The sequence below is a fragment of the Hippopotamus amphibius genome, chromosome 1 (genome assembly GCF_030028045.1).
Source record: "Hippopotamus amphibius kiboko isolate mHipAmp2 chromosome 1, mHipAmp2.hap2, whole genome shotgun sequence".
In the NCBI taxonomy this organism is placed as follows: Eukaryota; Metazoa; Chordata; class Mammalia; order Artiodactyla; family Hippopotamidae; genus Hippopotamus; species Hippopotamus amphibius.
Genome location: NC_080186.1, coordinates 183846998 through 183865150, shown reverse-complemented (window position 1 = coordinate 183865150; position 18153 = coordinate 183846998). Strand labels below are relative to the sequence as shown.

The 18153-nt window shown below is 37.6% G+C and overlaps 1 protein-coding gene across 1 annotated transcript in view; it reads left to right on the top strand.

Annotated features, from left to right (window-relative positions):
• The window catches only part of KCNN2 (potassium calcium-activated channel subfamily N member 2), a 152505-nt gene that overhangs the window by 109009 nt on the left and 25343 nt on the right, over positions 1-18153 (top strand). Inside the window, exon 5 of the mRNA XM_057737202.1 lies at positions 17358-17468. Coding sequence (XP_057593185.1) covers positions 17358-17468 — 111 coding nt within the window. The remainder of the gene's footprint in view (positions 1-17357; positions 17469-18153) is intronic.

Sequence of the window (18153 nt, the reverse complement as noted above, 5' to 3'; positions counted from 1 at the left end):
AAAGTCAAAATTAAAACTGTAATTTTAAATTTTTAAATAGCTTAATTTATGTCATGAGTTATATTTTTGGGAGCCAAGGACATGAAAATTAAGGACATTTCTGCCATGGTCTTGGCAGAAATATATTGTTAAACCATGAGGAGAGAGAGTTTTCCAGAATATTTCTAAGAGAGAAACAAATGGTCTTATCAAAAAATAACTTCTCCTTGCCCAAAATGTAAATTGTATATCCAAGACAATCATGCGAAGCTTTTAAAGTAAGTTTTAGGTTGTGATTACAATGCTACACATAGATGATTATGAAAATACTAAAACAAGTGGATTTTATATACTCAAATGCCTGAACAAGATTTCCATTGTGATAGGTCAAACAAGTCAAATAGTAATTTTTTCTTTTACTGAGACCTAACTAATATTAGAGCTTAAGAGACGAAGATCTCTTCTTCTCCCTGGGTATTGTTTTGAACACATGAGATCATAGGATTGCCTAATAGCTAAAGTCACTCGTTACCCTTCAAGAAAACACCGTTAAGGTTGTAATTATTTACTTTTTCCTTATTCTTCTATCCTTCCTCCATTTAAAAAAATTTTACTGGCATATAGTTGTGTCACAATGCTGTGTTAGACTCTGCTGTACAGCAAAGTGACTCAGTTACACGTTTCTCATAGTCTTTTCTCTATCGTTTGTCACAGGACATTAAATATAGCATAGCTATATGCAGTTACAGTGCAGTTACAGTACATTTATACACAGTAGGGCCTTGTTGTTTATCCATCCTGTGTGTAATAGTTTGCCTCTGCTAATCGCAAACTCCCACTCCTTCCATTCCCTACCCCACCCCTCTTGGCAACCACGAGTTTGTTCTCCATGTCTGTAAGTCTGTTTCTGTTTTGTAGATATTTTGATTTGTGTCGTATTTTAGATTCCACATGTAAGTGATAGCATATGGCACTTGTCTTTCTCTTCTGACCTACTTCATTTGGTATGATAATATCTAGTTACGTCCATGTTGCTACAGATGGCATTATTTCATTCTTTTTATGGCTGAGTAGTATTCCATTGTATATATGCGTCACATCTTCTTTATCCATTGCTCTGTTGATGAACATTTAAGTTGTTTCCATGTCTTGGCTATTGTCAATAGTGCTGCTCTGACCATAGGGGTACTTGTGTCTTTTTGAATTATAGTTTTGTCTGCATATATGCTCAGGAGTGGGATTGCTAGATCATAGGACAACTCTAGTTTCAGTTTTTTGAGGAACCTCCATACTGTTTTCCATAGTGGCTGCACCAACTTACATTCCCACCAACAGTCTAGGAGAGTTCCCTTTGCTCCAAACCCTCTCCAGCATTTATTTGTAGGCTTTTTAATAATGGCCATCTGACTAGTGTGAGGTGGTACCTCATTCTAGTTTTCCTTTTCATTTCTCTATTAATTAGCAACGTTGAGCATCTTTGCATATGCCTATTGGCAACCTGTATGTCTTCTTTGGAGAAAAGTCTATTTAGGTCTTCTGCCCATTTTTGGATTGGGATTTTTGTTTTTTTGTTGTTGAGTTATGTGAGCTGTTTGTATATTTTGGAAATTAAGCTCTTGTCAGTTGCATTGTTTGCAAATATATTCTCCCTCTCTGTAGGTTGTCTTTTCATTTTGTTTATGGTTTCCTTTGCTGTGCAGAAGCTTGTAAGTTTGATTAGCCCATGTGTTTATTTTGTTTTTATTTCTATTGCCTTGGAAGACTGACCCAAGAAAACATGGATACAATTTATGTCAGAGAATGTTTTGCCTATGTTCTCTTCGAGGAGTTTTATGGTGTCTTGTCTTGTTTAGGTCTTTAAGCCATTTTAAGTTTATTTTTCTGTATGGTGTGAGGGTGTGTTCTAACTTCGGTGTTTTACATGCAGCTGCCCAAAACCACTTGTTGAAGAGACTGTCTTTTCTCCATTGTATATTCTTGCCTCCTTTGTTGAAGAGTAATCATTTTTAGGTGTGTGGGTTTATTTCTGGGTCCTCTATTCTGTTCCATTGATCTGTATGTCTGTTTTTTGTGCAAATATCATGTTGTTTTGATTACTGTAGGCTTGTTGTATTGTCTTAAGTCTGGGAGGTTTATGCCTCCAGCTTTGTCCTTTTTCCTCAGGATTACTTTGGCAATTCTGGGTCTTTTATGATTCCATATAAATTTTAGAATTATTTGTTCTATTTCTGTGGAAAATGTCATGGGTAATTTAATAGGGATCACATTGAATTGCTTTGGGTAGTATGGCCATTTTAACAATATTAATTCTTTCAATCCAAGAGCATGGGTTATCTTTCCATTTCTTTGAATCACCTTTAATTTCCTGTATTAGTGTTATGTAGTTCTCAGCATATGTCTTTCACCTCCTTGGTGAGATTTATTCCTAAGTATTTTTTTTTTTTTTTAGTGTGATTTTAAAAGGGATTGTTAGTTTACATTCCCTTTCTGATATTTCATTGTTAGTGCAAAGAAATACAACTGATTTCTATATGTTAATATTGTATCCTGCTACTTTGCTAAATTAGTTTATCAGTTTTAGTAGTTTTTGTGTGGAGTCTTTATGGTTTTCTATATATATTATCATGTCATCTGCATATAATGACAAATTTACATCTTCTCTATGAAACGGAATACCTTTTATTTCTTTTTCTTGTCTGATTGCTGTAGCTAAGACTTCCAATACTATGTTGACGAGAAGTGGTGAGAGTGGGCATTCTTGCCTTGTTCCAGATTTTAGTGGGAAAGCTTTCAGCTTTTCACCTTTGAGTGTTATATTGGCTGTGGGTTTGTCATAAATAGCTTTTATTATGTTGAGATATGTTCCCTCTATACCCAATTTCATAAGGGTTTTTATCATGAATCGATGTTGAATTTTATCTAATGTTTTTGTCGCATCTGTTGAGATGATCATGTGGTTTTGTCTTTTCTTTTGTTGATGTGATGTATTACATTAATTGAGTTATGTATGTCAAACCATCCTTGTGAACCTGGGATGAATTCCACTTAGTCATGGTGTATGACATTTTTAATGTGCTGTTGGATTCAGTGTGCTAATATTTTGTTGAGAATTTTTGCATCTATATTCATCAAAAATATTGGCCTGTAATTTTTGTGGGGGGTAGTGCCTTTGGTTTTGGCATCAGGGTGATGCTGGCTTCATAGAATGTCTTTGGGAGTGTTCCTTCCTCTCCAATCTTTTGGTAGAGTTTGAGAGGGATCAGTATAAGTTCTTCTTTGTATGTTTGGTAGAATTTCCCAGTGAAGCCATCTGATCCTGGAGTTTGTTTGCAGGGAAATTTTTATTACAGATTCAATTTCATTTCTAGTGATTGTTCTGTTCAAGTTATCCATTTCTTCTTGATTCAGTTTTGGTGGGCTGTATGTTTCTGGAAAGTTATTCATTTTCTTTGAGGTTGTCAAATTTTGTTGGCATATGATTGTTCATAGTATTCTATTATGGTTTTTTGTATTTCTGCAGTATCTGTTGTGATTTCTCCTATTTGATTTCTTATTTATTTATTTGGGTCATGTCTCTTCATGGTAAGCCTGGCCAGAGGCTTGTAAATTTTATTTACTCTTTCAAAGAATGAGCTCTTGGTTTTATTAATTTTTTCTATTGCTTTTTTATTTTATTTTGTTTTTATTTTATTGGCTGTGTTTGGGTCTTTGCTGCTGTGCACAGGCTTTCAATAGTTCCAGAGAGCAAGGGCTACTCTTTGTTGCAGTGCTCAGCCTTCTCATTGCGGTGGCTTCTCTTATTGTGGAGCACAGGCTGTAGGCAAATGGGCTTCAGTAGTTGTGAAGCATGGGCTCATTAGTTGTGGCTTGTGGGGTCTAGAGCACAGGCTCAGTAGTTGTGGTGCATGGGCTTAGTTGCTCCACGGCATGTGGGATCCTCCTGGACCAGGGATTGAACCTGTGTCCCCTACATTGGCAGGGGGATTCTTAACCACTGTGCTGCTACCAGGGAAGCCCTTTTATATTGTTTTTTAATCTTTATTTCCTCTCTGATCTGTATTATTTCCTTCCTTCTGCTGACTTCAAGTTTTGTTTATTCCTTTTTTTTTTTTTTTCTTTTTTTTCTTTTAAGGGGTCTTCCCGTATCAGGGCTCGAACCCGTGTCCCCTGCATTGGCAGGTGGATTCTTAACCACTGCACCACCAGCGAATTCCCTGTTTATTCTTTTTATAATCCTTTTAGGTGGTGGGTTAGGTGGTTTATTTGAGATCTTTCTTGTTTTTTAAAGAAGGCCTGTATTGCTATGAACTTCCCTCTAAGAATTGCTTTTGCTGAATCTCATAGATTTAGTATGGTTGTGTTTTCATTGTCATTTGTCTCAAGGTATTTTTTAATTTCTTCTTTGATTTCATCATTTACCGATTGGCTTTTTAGTAGCATATTGTTTAGTCTCCATGTAATTGTTTTTATTTTTGTTTTTCTCATTTCTTTTTCTGTGGTTGATTTCTAATTGCATGCTGTTGTGGTCAGAAAGGTGCTTAAAATAATTTTTATACACTTAAATTTGTTGAGGCTTCTTTTGTGCCCAAGTATGTGGTCCATCCTAGAGAACGTTCCCTGTGCACTTGAAAAGAATGTATATTCTGCTTTTTTTTTTTTGTATGTAATGTCCTAATTGAGTCTAACTGTTCTGTTGTATCATTTAGGATCTCTGTTGCCTTATTGATTTTCTGTCTTGAAGATCTATCTATTGATGAGAATGTAGTGTTAAAATCTCCCACTATTGTTGTATTCCTGTCAGTTTCTTCCTTTATGTCTGTTAGTGTTTGTTGTATCTATTTGGATGCACCTATATTGGGTGCATATACATTGACGAGTGAAATATTCTCTCCTTGTATTGATTCTTTTATCATTATATAGTGTACTTCTTTATCTTTCTCTATAGCCTTTGTTTTATTTTATTGTTTAAAGGTTTATCTTATTATTCATTTATTGATGGCTGCATTAGGTGTTCCTTGCTGCACACAGTTTTTTTTCTCTAGTTGTGGAGAGTGGGGGCTATACATTGCAGTGCATGGACTTCTCACAGCACTGGCTTCTCTTGTTGCAGAGCATGGGCTCTAGGTACATGGGCTTCAGTAGTTGCAGCACATGGGCTCAGTAGTTGTGTCTCGCACGCTCTAGAGTGCAGGCTCAGTAGTTGTGACACACAGACATAGTTGCTCCGAGGCATGTGGAATATTCCTGACTCAGGGCTCGAACCTGTGTCCCCTGCATTGGCAGGCAGATTCTTAACCACTGCACCAGCAGGGAAGCCCCTATAGCCTTTGTTTTAAAGTCTATTTTGTCTGATGTGAGTATTGTGACCCCTGCTTTCTTGTCATTTCCATTTGCATGAAATATCTTTTTCCATCCCCTCATTTTTAATTTATGTGTGTCCTTTGCCCTGAAGTGCATCTCTTGTAGACAGCATATTTTAGGATCTTGTTTTTTTATCCAGTCTGCCACTCTGTGTCTTTTGATTGGAGCATTTAGCCCATAGATATTTAAGGTAATTATTGATAGATATGTATTTATTGCCATTTTAAAGATTGTTTTTCCATTGATTTTATATTTCTTCTTTGTCCCTTTCTTTTTGTTTTTCCTTTTGTATTTTGATTATTTTCTGTTGTATTGATACTATATTTGTTCTCTCTTTGTGTGTGTGTGTGTGTGTGACTCTGTTGTGTGTTTTTGATTTGTGGTTGCCATGTTTTTCAAGTATGATAACCCCTTCCTGTATCTGCTTGCTTTAGACTGGTAGTTATATGGACCCAAACACATTCTAGGGGTAAAAAATCCACATTTTCTTACTCTCCTTCCACACATTTTATGATTTTGATGTCCTGCTTTGCATCTTCATGTTCATCCTTTTTCTGTTCATTGTGGTTATCATTGCTTTCACAGAATTTTTTTTTATTTATTTTAATCTGTGTACTGTCTTACTTAAGTGATTTACTTTCCAATTGTGGTTTTCTGTTTTCTATAGATTCTTACTACTTCTCTATTTAGAGAAGACCTTGATATGTTTCCTTTAGGATAGGTTTAGTATTGCTGTACTCTTGTAGTTTTACTTTATTTCTCCGTCTAGTCTAAATGATAATCTTTCTGGGCAGTTTATCCTCAGTTGCAGATTTTTCCCTTCTAGGACTTTGAATATATCTTGCCACTCCCCTCTAGCCTGCATCATTTCTGTAGAGAAATCAGCTAATAGCCTTATGGGGATTCCTTTGTGGTTAATTCTTTGTTTTTCTCTGCTGCCTTTAGAATCCTCTGTTTATCTTTACCTTTTGCCATTTTTATTATAATTGTCTTGGTGTAGGTTTGTTTGGATTTATCTTATCCAGGAACTTTTGTGCTTCCTTTATCTGGATATCTGTTTGGGGGAGTTTTCAGCCATAATTTCTTCAAATACATTTTCAATTCTCTTTCTCCTCTTCCTGGCATCCCTCTTGTGTGTAGACTGGCACACTTTACATTATCCCATAGGTCTCTTATATTGCTTTCTTTTTTTTCATTTGGGTTTCTGTCTGCTGTCCTGATTGGGTGATTTCCATTATTCTATCTTCTAGATCACTTATTTGTTCTTCTGCATTATTCATTCTGCTATTCACAGCCTTTAGTTCAGCCTTTGTATCTTCAAATGAATTCTCTAATTTTTCTTGTCTTCTCAATAGTTTTAGTTCCTTTTTATATCAATCTGCATTTCTGTCAGTAGCCTTTCTTAATTCCTTCAGTATTTTCGTTATCTCCATTTTGAACGCCATGACTCTTAGACTGAAGAGGTCTGTTTCATTGTTCTTTCAGGGGAACTATCTCAATCTTTTAATTGGAGTGGTTCCTCTGCTTCTTCATTTTACTTATATTTCTGTTGCTCCATGAGTTTAGGAGAAACAATTATCTACTGTGGTCTTGGAGGGCTATTTTTATGTGGGAACATCCCTGTGTAGCCTGCATGGGTTTAATATTTTTGGTGTGAGAGCTGTTTTTAGTGTGGATGCCTGTCACCTGTTTTGTCAGTGTATGCTGGCCATTATCCCCTTGATAGGACGTGTGACTGATGTTGTGGTGACCAGAGTCTGCCCTGGATATTGAGCAGGGCCTCCTCTTTGCTCTGTGGTTGTCACTCTTCTGTCCAGGGCAGGGTCTGCCCCCAAGTTGTTGGAGTAGAAGCCCTCAGCTCTGTTTCTGAGCTTTGTTTCTGATATGCAGTGTGAGGTAGTCAGGATTGGAGCACTCCCACAGGGAGAGAAGCCGCTGAGTATTCCTCCACTTGGCCTGTTCACCTGTGAGTGCACGCTATTGTGTCACCTTTCACACATTGTGCAGGCTCACAAAGTACACTGTTGTTGGCACTGTCCTTGGCCCCACCATAACCATGGGTATGCTGGCTATCAGCCCTGGTGCCTCTCAGGCTTTGTTTTTCACAAGGCCACCAGCACAGGTCCCCTGAAGTCAGGTCCCAGGACTGCAGTAGTCACGCCCCTGGACCCACTGTGGGAGCTATGGAGGCAGCCCAGACCCTGGTCCAGCCCAGCCCAGCCCCTGGCCCAGCCTGGCCCAGCCCAGCCCAGCCCCTATGCCTATGTGCCCCCAAAGCCTAAGGCCAGCCATGGGAGCACCAGTTGTCTGTTCACATGTTCCAAAGGCACTGAATTTACAAAGCCAAAGCCAACAGCAGAGGTGTAAATCTGCAGTTTGTGCAGCCATGGAGAAAGATTTCAACTCTGCTTCATAAGTTGTACAGCCAGTGGGGCTCACCTGTGATTTCAGCTCCACTTCTGTGTGTGGACAACCCATTGGTATCTGCTCCCAGGGCCACCAAGGTGGTGGCTGGAGTACACAGGCCTGCCTGGGTGTGAGGGGGCCAGGTCAGGGGCTGAGTTGTGCAATCCTGCCTGTGAAGGAGCCTCTCCTGGAGCCCGTGGAGCCAGGAGCCAGTGGGTGAGGAAAGAGGCTATAGTGGCAGCCCTGCCCCTTCCTTTTCGTGCCACTTAACAATGGCACTTCGCTTCTATGGCAGCCCAGGGTTCTTCCATGAGCACTCCCAGTTGCTGCATCCCACACCCCAGCCCCTTCAGGTGTCTCCACACAGCCAACAGCAGTCCTCTCCCCGGGTCTGTCCTCTAAACCCCGTGTTACAGCACCCAGCCCCTGCCCATACCAGCAGATATGCATCTAAAGCTGGGGCACACAAGGTGGTGGCACAGACCATCTGTGTAGGTCTCTCTGTGTCCTACTTGCCACTAATCAGTTGTTGTGCTCTTCTCTGAGTCTCTGAAGTTCTTTTCTGTCCCAGCTGATCTCCCTGCCAGCGAGGTGAGGGGACTTTCCAGGGTGCGGGAACCTCTCCTTGCCTTCAACTCCCTCCCAGGGGCACAGGGCCTGTCCCACTTTTTTTTTTTTTTTTTTCCTTTCATCCTACCCAATTACATGGAGATCTTTCTTGTCCTTTCAGATGTTTGAGGTCTTCTGATAGTGTTCACTAGGTGTTCTGTGAGAATTATTCCATTTGTAGATGCATTCTTGATGTGTTTGTGGGAAGAGGTGAGTTCTACATTCTACTGCTCCACCATCTTGATTCCGATTCCCTATCCTTCCTCTTTTTGGGGAGGTACTAAAGACCTGAGGATGTATTGTTGTGGATGTCACAATAAGCTCTGGGATGAATTTTAAATGGCTTTATTCTTTTGGTTGAAGGTAGGCAAATAACATTGCTAGATCATGGTGTCTTAGATGTGTGTCAGTACCAGCTAGTTTCTCAGTATCTCCAGCTTCATAATAAAGTAATTGATTTGCTTAGCATTTAAAAAGTTAACCCTAGCTACCATTTTATATCTGTACATAAAGATACAACACAAGCTGAGTGCTATCATTTTTCCTTACCTATGAGTATATATGCTTGTTTCAAGAGTAGAATACAGCCTCATTGGTAAGAGTATCTCTTATATTAAAATGAAAGTCATTCATTTTTAATTTTTGCTTGTCTATTTTTGTAAAATTATGGCATCTCTTGTTGACCCTTTAACTATTTAGAGTATGGATGACTATTTTTTGGCATAGATTATTTTTAAAGATGTAGCAATATCTGCACAGTCCTAGGGGTATTGGTTATTATCTGATAAGTGGTCCTCTACTGATAGTGACCAAGTTTTAGACAAAGTTGATTATGGATTCCTCAACAAAAGTAAGGTCACTTCAGATTTGAGCAGTTTAAGCTTCTTGCATCCCATCAGTAATTCTGTATAAACAGAAGCAATGCATAAAGGTTTTCCACTTTGTAACAATTTAAAAATCACGCCAGTTAATTTTTAAAATTTTTTATTCAGGGAGCAAAAAAAAAAAAGTTATCACTTTTTACACCACGTTAGGATAAGAACACTTTATAATTCTGTCATCATCAAATTTACCAGGTATCAAGGAGTCTTGATTTAAGGTCACATGGCATCTTAGTCAAGTGTCAGAATTCAGTAGTTTTCATCCTGAAGGGTAGTAACACTACTCTGTTAATTCAATTAGAAAATATTCCAAAAGAGAGCCATAAATTAGCCAGCGCTTATATAAAGAGAATGACTGGTATTAAAGAAGGCTAAACCTAAAGTATGTATATATTCCTGCTACTTCCTGTGTTTGCATTTAAGGATTACTTTTCCCCTGCCAGTAGAAGTAGGAGTACTCAGAAACTAGACTAAAGCCATTCCTTGGTGTTGCATGCGTGAATAAGGAAAAAAAAATCCTAGGATCTTTTATATGTCTTGTACAATTGGACATGAGGTGTTTAATATCAAATAATAATTTTTAACAGGTTTTTACTTTGCTTTTTGTTTGTGGTTCTTTTTGGTGTATTCATTGAATCTCATCAAATAAAGAGAGCATATCTTTAAATTCTTACCATAGTTTCTGTTTTGTGCAGAGCAGCTGGAGGGGATGATGGGCCTTTTCAGTCCTATGGGTAAATTCCCCACCATTGCCCTAAGCAGACCTTCGCTTCTCCCTAAGAAAATTTCTTAAGAAATAAGACAGTGCTTTTTTTTTCCAGGTACAGGCAAGTATAACTGAAAGTTGTTGTGACCTTCTAGTCTTCTACTACCTGACTCTACCATTTCACCTACATTTTCTAAACTATCAGCACTCTGAATTGGCAGAGCTGCCCTTCCTGTTTCTGAAATACGTGTGCTCACATTGGCACCGTTGCTAATAAGGAGATTTAAACCCAAGGATGACTCATTGTTGATGACCAGTTTTATGCACCTCTTCCTTCTTTCCAGCCACCAAAGCACACAAGGAGAAGCTGAACAAACAAATCACTTGAAAGGAGAGTTGGGGTTCCTAAGCCCAGCTTTTATCACTGAACTCAAAAACCCACACACACTTTCTCCCCTCTTCCTTAGGACATGACATTTTAACTGACCTCTACCCTCCTATCAACAATGCAATTGAGCCTTGAACAATACAGGTTTGAACTGCATGGGTCCACTTATATGCAGATATTTTTCAGTAGTAAATACTATAGTACTACATGATGTGGAGGTCCCACTATAAGTTATATTCAGATTTTCAACTGCAAGGAGGGTGGGCATCCCTATTCCCCTCCTTGTTCAAGGACCAACTGTATTTGAAGACACTCAGAGGGAATTTGTCTTCAAAGTTATCTTGAATGTTGCTTATTTTCATGACCTAAAGAGATCTTGTAAAACTCTAGTGGGATATAATATTGCAGCTGAATGTTTGATAGAATCTTACTTGCCAGAAATGCGTGTTTTATGTATTTTTATGAAAGAATAATTGTGTCAGGCAAGTGCACTAAAGATGTATTTATTGTGCTAGGATATTGAGTCAGTCAACCTCAGGGACAAAAAAATGGGCAATGTTTTCAAGTGCTCATTTTACCTTCTCTTTGAAGAACAAGTTAATATTTAAAAATGAAAGTTAATCTTTCAGCTATTTTATTAACTTAGGTGTATTTTAGGTAGAAAGCACGATTTTTTCAAAATAACTATGTTAAGAAATTTTTATTAGTGATCGTCAATCAGTTTTCAAACTGAAGTTTGACCTTTTTAGGAGCTATTGTAAGACCCAGGAGGATAATTAATTTAACACTGGAATAATTTGAACTTTAGCAATTTTTAACAGATTCATTCCCTGCAGTGGTAACTATTCTGGAATTTTCCCCAGAATTATTATGTTGAATCTTTGGTGGATGCCTATTTAAATACAGAAAGAATAGAAACCTTTCCCCAGTGTGCTACTAAAGGAATTTCCCTTTCCTTAAGCTTGTGTATTAAGTTATTAAACCTTGATCCCAAAGTTATTAAAGCTTGATCTCAAAATGATTCTTAGAAGTATTTGTAGGATCAGCATCACCAGTGATCTAAAGTAAAAATATGTCACTTCTCTGAATTTTTCAAACACTGATACATGATCTTGGGGAAAATGAGCTACTTGAATTTCTTTTACATTCTAGGGATCGATGTGGCTTTCAGTGTATGTGCTATATTAGAGAAGAATACAGCAGAGAAAGGCACTACATCTTATCTTTTTTTTATTGAAGTATAGTTGATTTACAACGTTGTGCTAATTTCTGCTGTATAGCAGAGTCACTCAGTTATACACATATATACATTCTTTTTCATATTCTTTTCCATTATGGTTTATCACAGGATATTGAATGTAGTTCCCTGTGCTATACAGTAGGACCTTGTTGTTTATCCATTCTAAATGTAATAGTTTACATCTATTAAACTCAAATTCACAGTCCATCCCTCCCCCCTCCACCTCCCCCTTGAAAACCACAAGTCTGATCTCTTTGTGAGTCTGCTTCTATTTTGTAGATAGGTTCATTTGTGCCATATTTTAGATTCCACATATAAGTGATATCATATGGTATTTCTCTTTCTCTGTCTGGCTTACTTCACTTTGTATGAGAATCTCTAGGTCCATCCATGTTTATGCAAATAGCATTATTTCATTCTCTTTATGGCTGAGTAACATTCCATTGTAGATATATACTGCATCTTCTTTATCCATTCATCTGTTGATGGACATTTAGGTTGTTTCCATGTCTTGGCTATTGTGAACAGTGCTGCTATGAACATAGGGGAGCACTATCTTTTTGAATTGTAGTTTCGTCATTATAGTTTTGTCCAGATGTATCCCCAGGAGTGGGATTGCTGGATCATATGGCAACTCTAGTTTTTTGAAGAACCTCCATACTGTTCTCTGTGGTGGTTATACCAGTTTACATTACCACCAACAGTGTAGGAGGGTTTGGCCATTCTGACTGGTTTGAGGTGATACTTCATTGTGGTTTTAATTTGCATTTCTCTAATAGTTAGTGATGTTGAGCATCTTTTCATGTACCTGTTGGCCATCTGTATACCTTCTTTGGAGAAATGTCTGTGTAGGTCTTCTGCCCATTTTTCAACTGTTTTTTTTATATTGAGTTGTAAGAGCTGTTTGTATATTTTGGAGATTAAGCCCTTGTCGGTAACATCGTTTGCATATATTTTCTCCCCTTCCATACATTGTGTTTATGTGTTTTTTCATGGTTTCCTTTGCTGTGCAGGCACTGCATTTTAATTTGGCAGCATCTAAGACTCTCCAGGTGTTGGGATTCAACTATAGTTTATGCTTTCTGATTGTCATTGGTCTGTTCACTTTGATCTGGCATAATGAGCATTAATACTTCCCTTTTCGAAACACGTACCACAGTGTTCATTGCAGCACTATTTACAATAGCCAGGACATGGAAGCAACCAAAATGCCCATCAACAGATGAATGGATAAAGAAGATGTGGCACATATATACAATGGAATATTATTCAGTCATAAAAACAAATGAAATTGAGTTATTTGTAGTGAGGGGGATGGACCTAGTCTGTCACACAGAGTGAAGTAAGCCAGAAAGAGAAAAACAAATACTGTATGCTAACGCATATATATGGAATCTAAAAAAATGGTACCGATGAACCCAGTGACAGAGCAAGAATAAAGATGCAGATGCAGAGAACAAACTTGAGGACACAGGGTGGGGGATGAGGGGAAGCTAGGACGAAGTGAGAGAGTAGCATTGACGTATATATACTACCAAATGTAAAATAGAGAGCTAGTGGGGAGCTGCTGCATAACAGGGAGGGATTGGTGATGACATAGAGGAGTGGGATAGGGAGGGTGGGAAGGAGTCGTGGGAGGGAGGGGATATGGGGATACATGTATATATATACATATATATATGTATAGCTGATTCACTTAGTTGTGTAGCAAAAACTGGCACAACAGTGTAAAGCAATTATATTCCAATAAAGAGCTTTAAAAAAATCACACACACAAAACAAATTAAAAATTAAGAGAATATTTACCTTTTCTAAGGACAAGGCCTTTCTCTCCACTCCTCCTTTCTCTCTTGCAACATCTAATTTGTTAGAAGATGATAAACTAGTCAAGGAAAACCTAAACCTTTGACTTTAATATATTGGCTTCATGAACAGTGTGTTGCCTTTTTTTTTTTTTTTTTTAGTTTTTAGTTGTCTGAGCATCTTGAAGTGGCAGGTTAGTTATTTGCTTAGCTTTTTCTTAATAACATAAATGAAATGGAGATAAATTACCAGGATACATTTTCTGACTTTGGTGAAAGGACTATGACTCATCTTGTTAAAGGCATGCAGGGATCTTAATTTCAGAGAGTAACATATGTTAGTCCCAACTGTTTCTATATCCATTGTGATCATGACAAGAGTTGGAGAAAATGTTGTAAAAGCATATTTACTTTCATTCGTATTCATTTTATGAAACAAAATGATCCAGGAAATAGACACTGAGTGGACAATAACATCATGCCATTACTTAAATTACTATAAATTTCTATACAGGAACTTACCTTGAACCTTTCAGGAGTAAGCCAGCTTCATTTTGCATAACTCTAAAAGTTTTTTGTAAGTTACTTTTTCAAAACCTCCTATGATTTATTAAGAACCTGGGGAGGTATAAGACTTACATATAAGGAGTAAAGGACTTTGAAGGAAAAGAAGTTTCTAAGTGGCTCTTGGGATATAATTTAAAGGGTACAGTTAGAATAATGGAGTGAGGGATACAGGCAGTGGTTTCACTAATTACTTAATTGTCAGATTCACTTGCTTCTCTAGTTTGAAACAGAAGTCATCCTTTAATACACAAGACTTTTGCTGAGCTAGAGAACACTCAGCAAGGAATGGGCCTGCAGTGGGAAAAAACAGAGCTCAAGAATAAACACAAAAATCAACTTCCAAAGGCTCTTGATACCAGTGATTTTCCACTCCTGTTGGGATTTTGATTTCTTTCCAGAAGAATCGCGGCAGTGGCCTCCTGCCAGGGGAGAACAATATTTAGCTTATAGTGCCAAATGCCACTTACAGATATTTCTCCAGTGGTAGAAGCCCCTCAGAGTTTTATACCTGCTGCTTATTGAAAAGCCACTGCTGCTCTTGACTTTCCCGTGGCTCACTAATCGAGGAGTACCTGGCAGCGTACGTGCAACAGGTGATCCTGTTCCTGTCAAAAAAAATGCTTTCACACCGTGGGTAGGTACAGAAGGCTAGCCTCAGTGGCCGCCGATTCCTTCCACCGATTCAGGCTAGCCTCTCATCAATATACTTGAACTTATTTAGATTGTGTGCCAGATGTCTGAAAGTCAACAAAATAGGTGTAGATGTTTCCAAAGGCCATTCTTTTTCTTCACTGGTATCCAGCTCTAAAATGACTTGATTTCATTGTCTATACATGGCCCAAAATATCAAGATAGCTATCAGACAGCCCATACATTTCTGACCTTGACCTCCCTATCCTCTGCCTTTATGCTCCTTGTTTATCATTTCCTGAATGTCTTAATAAGTAAGTGAAATGACTCTAGTGAGAAAACTTACCTTGTGTTTAAAATAGAAAGTAGTGGATGGAATTTGCCATTTTCTTTCCATATCCTCCTTCACTTAAAGCAGTGACTCTGTGCTGGAATCACATGAATTAAAAGATTTAAAAGATTCTGGTCACAGTTAAGTTTAAAAAAAAAAACACTGGTTTAAAAGTTGCACCAGTTATAAAATAAGAATAATGTTTTGCCTTATTTTGGTAACTAACCATATTCCTCAATTTTTAAACATTCATACTTTAAGAGTTTATCGTATAAAACAAGCTGAATTTGTTTTGCTCTGAAATACAGGGTTTCATATCGTATCATGGATATGAAAGTTAGACAAGTTAGACTATACGTGATCTTACATACAGATAGAAGTGTTATGAGATGAGGTAAAGGCTAGGAAGTATACCAATGCTAGTCAGAGTTCATAACTGAATAATCACTGATTCTGCCTTCGTTGCCTCATCTCCAAAATCAGAAGGTTTAACCAGGTAGGTCCAATACCTTCCGGCCTCTTTCTCTGACTATATGATCAGTATCACTTCATTTCTGAGGATGCTGATTTCTCCATAGAGCTAGGTGAAAGGGGATATTTAAACCCTCTGGAAATATTGTATTTAAATGGTACTGGCTCATTAATAAGGCCACATTTTTATGATTGTAATTATAAGATGGTAGCAAGTCAGGGCAAGTGTATTTATTTTCTCCTTTTCTCCTCGCTCTTGTCACTTCTGCCATATTTGTTGCCACAGCTCATGCAGTGAGACTGAAAATTCCTTCTTTGGTTAGTAACTGAATGGTTAAATTATACTTATTCAAATAAAGGCAATTTTATAATTAATTATGTAATAAAACATAAGTATGAATCATGAAGAAAGATCATTTTCATAGATTGAATTTTTTAAGGTTAATAAAGATATGTAAAGTTTAGGTTAGATGTTTTCTTAAACTACAAACTTGTCACTTTTTAAATGTGTAGGCATTTGTTCATATAAGTAATATCATTCATTGTAGAAAATGTGGACTGTTCAGGAAAGCACAAAGAACTAAGTAACTTACTGGTATTCGAACCATTGAGGGAGGTGCTCTTTTCACAGTTGGACTTATCTCTCTGCTTCACAAATATGAATTCCTTTTAAAAAATAAAAGTAGGAGCAAATTTTGTATACATGTGTCTAGCTTGTTTAAATATTATATTGTCTTTAAATATTATGGAAATAAAGTTTTAATATATTCGTAATATATTATGGAAATACTGAAGTAATAACCAATCCGTCAAACTTAGATATTTAAGATGTAGACCACATCTTTAAGGTGCAGAGTTGCTATTATAACTAGTGATTTTTAGACCTATTGAGAGTGAGGAAAACCAGGTTAACTTGTGGGAATTTGAGACTCTCTTGGATTGCTATCCAGTGAGCATCCTACCATCTTAGCTAACATAAAAGGGATGCTATTTAAAACTAGTTGAAAAGGATTTCAGTCTGTTGAAAGATCCCCACATATTGTAACATCTCATTGTTTGTGCCTCTCTTCTGTGGGTCCTGCCTGTGCCCTGTGGCTCATTGTTGTCTATCTGCTGAGATGGCTAGGCAATTTTGACTCTCTGTGGTCCTGCCATAGGTGCCCCAGCCTTGCCTCCTGATCCTGCATGTAATCACTGGTCTTTCAACCAAGAAGAGCCCATACCTCACAACTTGGAATGCATTCACCTTGCTCACGGAGCAGGAGGGCTTTAATCTCTGGGGCACCACACAATGTCACACATCTCCTCCTAAGAGATAAGCACAATAGCCTATAATTCCAAAAAGGACCACGGTTGAGTTTTGCAAAATATAGGTAGGCCATGCGTTTCTTCATACTGGTAACCCTCTGGAATAGTAAGGCAGTTATCCTTTCAGCACTTCACGTACGTCTGTTGTCCAGGCTCAGATCACTGTGTTCCTTTCTCTTCTGCACGTGGACCAGTATGAAGTTCTGTGTATGATGCATCAGTTCCCATTCCTGGCTTTTCACAGTTGATTGTCCTGAAGACTTGCTGCTCTCATCTTGACAGAAGATTATAGAATATTAGTTTTCAGAGAATAATTCTTGCTTCCTCTCTGTGCATTTATGCTAATTCAGTAATTTATATATCCATGTATAACGGATTTGCTCTATTTTTAAGTCTCTGAAAATTCAGCAAGTTTCCGTTTTACCATTTTTTTATGACTAAAATGTGTTTGATACAAACATCATGCTTTAGTTCTTAGCTCACCTATTTTAAGTTTTTTACCATCAATCTAAAGGCATGTTACTTGTGCTTATTGGCCATGTGGTTTCTGTCGTATTGATGGAAGGCACTACAGGTTTTTATTTCCAGATAGTTGTGTACTTAGTACAAAACATCGTCTAATGTGGTCAAGACCAAAAATAATAACGCTTCGGGGTTCTTTTCTCTCCTGGCTTTCAGGGTGCTGGTTGCACAGCCCTGGTGGTAGCTGTGGTGGCAAGGAAGCTAGAACTTACCAAAGCAGAAAAGCATGTGCACAACTTCATGATGGACACTCAGCTAACAAAAAGAGTAAGTTACCACCCTTGTATCTCCCAAGGGAATATTAGTGTTTTTTTTCTTTTCTTGCTTTAAATTTTTCTTTTATTTGAGACTGGAGTATTGTTGATTTACAACGTTGCGTTAGTTTCAGGTGTACAGCAAAGTGATTTAGTTATATATACCCATATATCTGTTCTTTTTCAGATTCTTTTCCCATATAGGTTATTACAGACTATAGAGTTCCCTGTGGTATACAGTAGGTCCTTGTTATCTGTTTTATACATAGCAGTGTGTATATGTGAATCCCAAACTCCTAATTTATTCCTTCCCACACCTTTCCCCTTTGGTAACCATAAGTTTGTTTTCGAAGTCTGTGAGTCCATTTCTGTTTTTTTACTTAAGTTCATTTGTATCATTTTTTCAGATTCCAGGTATAAGTGATATCATATGATATTTGTCTTTGACTTACTTCACTTAGTATGAGAATCTCTAGGTCTATCCATGTTGCTGCAAATGGCATTGTTTCATTCTTTTTTATGGCTGAGTAATATTCCATTGTATATCATACATACTATATCTTCTTTATCCATTCCTCTGTCAGTGGACATTTAGGTTTTTTCCATGTCTTGGCTATTATAAATAGCACTGAAATGAGCACTGGGGTACATGTATCCTTTCGAGCCATGATTTTCTCCAGATATATGCCCACAAGTGA